At 34.7% G+C, this 7,031-nt stretch overlaps 1 protein-coding gene across 4 annotated transcripts in view; it reads left to right on the forward strand.

The window, feature by feature from the left end:
- Positions 1-4,037, forward strand: part of PDCD10 (programmed cell death 10) — a 51,896-nt gene extending 47,859 nt beyond the window's left edge. For 3 of the 4 annotated variants that reach the window (XM_025377429.1, XM_025377427.1, XM_025377426.1), the window contains 3 exons: positions 553-631; positions 931-1,013; positions 3,552-4,037. In XM_025377429.1, the coding sequence (XP_025233214.1) occupies positions 553-631; positions 931-1,013; positions 3,552-3,633 (244 nt within the window). In that variant the 3' untranslated portion in view covers positions 3,634-4,037. The remainder of the gene's footprint in view (positions 1-552; positions 632-930; positions 1,014-3,551) is intronic. The other variant, XM_025377425.1, reaches the window with a different exon arrangement.
- The last annotated feature ends 2,994 nt before the right edge of the window (positions 4,038-7,031 follow it).

Consider the following 7,031-nt stretch of genomic DNA (forward strand, 5'->3'; position numbering starts at 1 on the left):
GGAGTATTTCCTCAGGGGAGAGGAGTATTTTCTGAGGAGGAAATATTTTATGTTAAACATCAAAACTAATAGGTATCTAGCATACAGCGTTGTTAAATACAGAATTGAGTTATATGTCATGCAGAATATCATAAAATTGTTCATTGTTCAAATAACAAAAGTGGAGAACGTGGTAGCTTGAATTTAGCTACATTAGAGCAGAGAAAAAATTTAAAATGGGGAAAGACAGACATAGGTAATGTTTATCCTTTTCTAAATTTGAGTAAGGAATGCTTAATGAAATGTGATTGATTTGAGAAAGTTGGTTTTGGTTGGCAACCTTTGGTCAGCAGTGCAAGAGAATCAGGATTACAGAGGGGTACAGGCTAAAACCCCAACTCCAACCAGCTAGCCAAAAAGGCTGGCTATTCATGAAGTGAGTGCACTTACCATAATTAAGAGTGTACTGTGATTAGATTAAGAGTGTACTTAATTTCTTTCAAATGTAGCTGATGTTTTCTCTCACAAATTTCTTTCAAATGCAGCTGATACTCTTTATTCTTTTCCCAACAGGGATATAGCTAGTGCAATAAAAGAACTTCTTGATACAGTGAATAACGTCTTCAAGAAATATCAATACCAGAACCGCAGGGTACGTTTAGTAGAAGCCTTGCTAGCTGACACCCTAGATGTTGGTTTATGCCTAGTTGTTTTATTGACTTGAAAATAGGATTGATTGTTGGAAATAGTTTTGTGTCATTAACCATTGAGTTTATTCTTGGATTTAAATATGCCTTTTTATTTAAAAGTAAATATTCCACAATTGCTTATTAGTAATATTCATATAAAGTGCATCCCATATCCTGTGTAATCTCCTGTCCTTGCCTTTGGCTGTTGTGATTATTTCTCTTATTTAGTACTTTTTTTTCTTACTGTATTTTGTGGCTGTAGGCACTTGAACACCAAAAGAAAGAATTTGTAAAGTACTCCAAAAGTTTCAGTGATACTCTGAAAACGTATTTTAAAGATGGCAAGTAAGTACTGTAATTTATCCTGTCATATATTCTTCTTTTGATTTTTTTTTTTTTTTTTTTTTACCATTTAAAAATGTAAAAGCAATTTTAGTTCATTGGCCTACTTTATACACTCCTGAAACAGTGGTTCTCAAACATTAGTAGCATCAGAGTCATCTGGAGGACGTGTTACAGCTCAAATTGCAGATTGCTCGAGAGTCCCACTTCTAGAATTTCTGATTTCGCAGGTCTAGGATGGAGCAGGTATTTGCATTTCTTAGAAATTTTCAGATAATACTGACATTACAGGTCTATTGAGAACTACTGCACTAAAGTTAAAGCAATGTTGTCAATCCTTTCTGTGCAATAGAGTCACTTGAGGACAGTTTTTTAAAAATTCCCATAGCCTAGGCCCCACCTGCAGAGATTCTGATTCAGTTACTGGGAGTGGAGCCAGGGTTTAGATGTTTTGTAAAAGTGCCCCAGATGTTTTTAAAGCGCTGTAAGGGTTTTGACCCACTGTCCTGGAAAGAGGCTTTCACAGCATCATTCTATAAAATAGGAAATATACTAAAATGTAAATTATACATTAGTTTTTAATTTACATATAATTGGTTGTAATGCACTATAGAAAACCAAGAGATTTTATATATTTTAACATACATACATGCATACGTATAATGTATAAGCTGATGCAAAGTCTGGCCATATAGGTAGTTTTTTGCACTTCATGTCAAATGTGAGAATTTTTTCAACAAGATTCTTTTTTAACAGTGCTTAAAGTCAGAAAAGTAATCTAAATAGAGACCTCAATCATCCCATCCTACTATACAGGTTTTAAGATCTCTATATTCATGTCACATCGTTACAGTATTATTGTAGTAATATTTAAAATGATAAAAATACATTAGATAGAATTCTGTTAATTTTCAGAGTCATTTTTAACCGTTCACCCAGGTTGAAGTATTTACATTTATATTACAAATTAGAGATTACTGAGCTAAATTTTATTACTTGTTTTGTGGTGGTGTTCCGTACACAGGTTGTCTAAGGGAAATGCTCCTTGATGACTTAGTTTAATAAGCTGGCATTTGTGTTTTGAAAATAAACTTGTTTTTTTCTTGATTTATGCTAAGCTCAAATAACCAAAAACACATTAAAATAATAATTTACATGATGGGATTATTGTTTCTGATTTTAAATTACTGTTACGGAATAAGCACAATGAAAGGTAGACATTAATTTAAAGCCTAATTTTCATTAATTAATTGAAATTATTCACTCTGCATATGGATTCAGTCTCCTTGCTACTACTTTCTCTCCATTCAGCAGCTTTTTAAAATTCCAGTTATTTGTGTATCAGTAATGTGCTGTGAGTTTTATACCTGTTTCCTCAAAACAGAAAATTATTGATAGAGCCTGATCTTTAGGCCATCTTTCAGTAGGGGGATGGATTTGCAGAAATGAATTTGCATCCATTTCTTTCTGGCCCTTCTCTCTTTTTTTTTTTTTTTTTTTGAGACAGAGTCTTGCTCTGTTGCCCAGACTGGAGTGCAGTGGCACGATCTGGCCTCACTGCAACTTCCGACTCCCAGATTCAAGCAATTCTCCTGCCTCAGCCTCCCGAGCTGGGATTATAGACACATGCCACTCTGCCCGGCTAATTTTTGTATTTTTAGTAGAGACAGAGTTTCACCATGTTTGCCAGGCTGGTCTCAAACTCTGAGATACCTCATGATCCACCCACCTTGGCCTCCCAAAGTGGTGGGATTACAGGTGTGAGCCACCGGGTCCAGTCCCTGGACATTCTCTTTTGAGAAATGTCTAGGATGCAGGTACATGCTAGATATGATACTAGGAAACTATTAAGGCCACACAATGGGACTAGGGCGTCAGCTCTGTGTTCCAGCCACATGAAGATGAGCCATTAGGAGAATGGGATGGAGCTCAAAGCCAATTTTAAAGAATATATTTTTATATGTTGTCAGCTCCCAGATTTTGAAACTGGATGATTATTTTGTTGTAAAAATATGTTTATAGTAAAAGTAGTTTGTAGTAGTTTGTCGTTTAGAATTTCTGCCTCTTTTTTAAGGAGATAAGTGGGATGAATCAGATTAGAAGTAACTAACTTTTTCTTGAGTATTATGCCCATTAATTAATTACGCCCATTAATTACAGATTTTGAGATTATGATACTTTGCTAGATTTTACTTGTTAACTTCTATGAAACCACAGCTGGAGACCACATCTGAATCCTCCTTTTGGCCAGTTAACTTGTTCCACCTATAAATGAACTGGGTTGTTGAGGCACCACCTATCATTACCAGTCCTCCAACATTTTATTGCCAGTCAGAACCACCAGGGGGCAGTAATTACTAGATAGTTTAAAATGATGCAAGACTATTAAATCCTAAATTGGAATAAAAGTTTTAATACTCAATACTAACTTGTCTTTTTTTTTTTTCTTAAATTGATTTCATTGCTACTGTTAATAGTATAAATCTTAAAAGGGTGAATTTTTTGGATGAAATTAATGCTTATTCTTTTCTTTTTAAACAGGGCAATAAATGTGTTCATAAGTGCCAACCGACTAATTCATCAAACCAACTTAATACTTCAGACCTTCAAAACTGTGGCCTGAAAGTTGTATATGTTAAGAGATGTACTTCTCAGTGGCAGTATTGAACTGCCTTTATCTGTAAATTTTAAAGTTTGACTGTATAAATTATCAGTCCCTCCTGAAGGGATCTAATCCAGGATGTTGAATGGGATTATTGCCATCTTACACCATATTTTTGTAAAATGTAGCTTAATCATAATCTCACACTGAAGATTTTGCATCACTTTTGCTATTATCATTCTTTTAAGAATTATAAGCCAAAAGAATTTACGCCTTAATGTGTCATTATATAACATTCCTTAAAAGAATTGTAAATATTGGTGTTTGTTTCTGACATTTTAACTTGAAAGCGATATGCTGCAAGATAATGTATTTAACAATATTTGGTGGCAAATATTCAATAAATAGTTTACATCTGTTAAACATTTCTTTACTTGAAAAAAATGCATATATATATGTGTGTGTACATATATATATATATGTGTGTGTGTATATATATATATGATCAGAAGACCAAGACAACTTGGTGTAATGTCTAAAAAACTTCTAACGGGAGCTTATCAGCAGTTTATCAAATAATAAAGAAACAAGAATTTCTATTTTTGTCCTTAATCACTTTGGACACAGAGTAGTCAATGGAAATATTTTTGTTAATTATTACTTACAAGGTACTGAGTATTTTTATATGATTTCCAACCTGTTTTAAAAGACTTATGTGTAAGAGATGGCATTTTCTAGTGTTTCTGCACTATAATGCCACTTTTTGAACTCTTGTTACAAATGTAGATTTGACTCTTAAAAATTAAGCCTTTCGTATACTGGGCCCTCATAAGCTTTGCACATTTTTCCCCCCAAAAAATAGCCACAATTAATAGTAATTTGAAGCTATATCAATGGTTGGATTGAAATTGTCATGAATGTTAACATTCTATACACTCTTCAACTAGGTACAGTTTTATTTCACCATAGAGAAGTTTTAAGGAAATAATGTATCAAGTGTTCATGTTAAGTGGTTTCATTTTTCAATTATAAAATAAAGGGAAAAATCAGAATTTCCTTATCTTTTATAAAGATTTTAGATGTTAAACTAAGTTTCTGTGGGCAGTATATTTTTTTGCTGTTATGCAACTCAGTTATTTTATTTTTTCTCCATTTTAAAAAACAGATTTTTTTTTTTTTTGAGATGGAGGCTCGCTCTGTCGCCCAGGCTGGAGTGCAGTGGCCGGATCTCAGCTCACTGCAAGCTCCGCCTCCCGGGTTTACGCCATTCTCCCGCCTCAGCCTCCCCAGTAGCTGGGACTACAGGCGCCCGCCACCACGCCCGGCTAGTTTTTTGGGTTTTTTTTTAAGTAGAGACGGGGTTTCACCGTGTTAGCCAGGATGGTCTTGATCGCCTGACCTCGTGATCCGCCCGTCTCAGCCTCCCAAAGTGCTGGGATTACAGGCTTGAGCCACCGCACCTGGCCAAAAACAGATTTTTAAAGAATTATTATCATTGGCACCATAAAAGTAAAATATCCTGTTAAATGTAAATGGAAAATATATTGAAAGGAGCAAAAAAAAAAAAAGAGGCAATTGGATGAAATCTCTTAATTAATGAACATTTTACTGACTTGATTTTTTTTCTTCAAAGATATGTAGCCAGTAAAACAAATAGAATGTTGATCTTTATTTGTTTCTGACATAAACTGTCATTCACTCTTTGAAGTGGATGGGTGATCATTTGCTGAATAGACTTGTGTATATGTGAAGAAAAAAGACACTGTTTTATTTGCAGCAGACTTTTTAAACATCATTTCTAACATCATCTAACATCGTTCCTTCTGCTGTCTTTACCCTCCTTAAAATAACCAGTTCAGACATGCCTCAAATCACCTGTTTTTATAAGCTTTCCATATTTTCATTCCACTGTCCATTACATCTGGCTTCTGCTTTCATGAAATATTCCTCCACAAGGGAGGCTTATTCTTAGAGTACTTTAGTTTCTTACGTGATCCTTCCAACAGGGCTGAGTTTGCGTTAAAAGGAGGCCAGGGTGGCCCCAGTTAGATTCATTTCCAGAGAACAGAAAAGTGGCTTCAGAGGAAAGGAAGAGGAGGAAAACACAAATTTGTTGAGCACCTTCTCTGTGTCAAGCACTAGTTACATTTACATAATTCTCTTAACAGTCCTATGATTTAGCTGTTTTACAATTGAGGAAACAGAGCTTAGGGTACACAGCTGGTAACTGCTAGGGCCAGAGTTTAAATTTGTGTCCAGATTCCATGTTCTTTCCACTGAACTGTACTCCCTCTATTACTGAAAATAAGTCTTGTTTAGGGTATTAGTTCCCAAACACCATTTTGAGAAACCTCTCCCTGGTCCGCAGGAAAATGAGAAAAAATAGAGCAATGTGATTGTTTTTTCATAGATCTAACTGTACTCATTTTAAAGGATCATGGAGATTATTGCTGTTTTTGATGTTTGAAATACTGTCCACACTTTAAAAAAAAAGATACAGTAAATTTTTTTAAAAATGACTTTTAAAAACCTTATTAGGCAAAACAGATTGACATCTCATTATTGAGCTGTCTTAATTGATTTAAACGTTTTATATGGAAATAATTTCAAATTTACAGAAAATTGGCAAGCATAAAAATAGTGCAAGGAACATCCATATGTCCTTTACCCAGACTCAACTATTGTTCAGAATTTACGCTCTTCATTTTATTGTTTGCTTGTTCATTTATCCTCCCTTAAGTTTCCTTTACTCTGGATCATTTCCATGGCCACCTTGGTCTTTTATAGCATTGAATCAGATTTAAGTTATGCATTCTTGGTGAGAATACTCTGTTGATGGTACTGTGTCATCATGGTATGATATTGGGGGCACACAATGTCCATCTTATTGGTGATGCTAATTTTGATCACCTGATCAAGGTAGTGTTCAGTTTCTCCAATGTATAGTTACTGTGTTTTACCTTGCAATTAATAACCTGTGGGAGACTCTTTTAATTCCATGCTTTAATTCCATGCTGTTTTTATCCAGGGTTTAGCATGCATTGATGATTCTTGATATTCAGTCTCCAACTTCAGCATTCTTTCCACATGTACTAGTTGGCAATTAATATTTTATTGTAAGCAGGAGCCCTCCTTTCTCCCCTGATCCATTCATTCATTCATCCATCTATATCCGTCTCATTTTTACATCTGTTATTGTTATAAACTCATGCTTTTTAATGTTTTTCCAGTGCTTTTAAATTAATTTTACCATACTTACTTTGTATGTTTTACCATACAACTTTGATGCTCAAGTTGCCTCAGATTTGGCCAGGAGAAACTATTGAGCTGGCTCCCATGTCCTTGGGATATCCCGTCGTTTGTTTAAAGGACTTCATAGGTTATATAAAAGAAATTCCAGGATTTAGAGTCAGCAATTT

Source organism: Theropithecus gelada, chromosome 2 (assembly GCF_003255815.1).
Source record: "Theropithecus gelada isolate Dixy chromosome 2, Tgel_1.0, whole genome shotgun sequence".
Classification (NCBI taxonomy): Eukaryota; Metazoa; Chordata; class Mammalia; order Primates; family Cercopithecidae; genus Theropithecus; species Theropithecus gelada.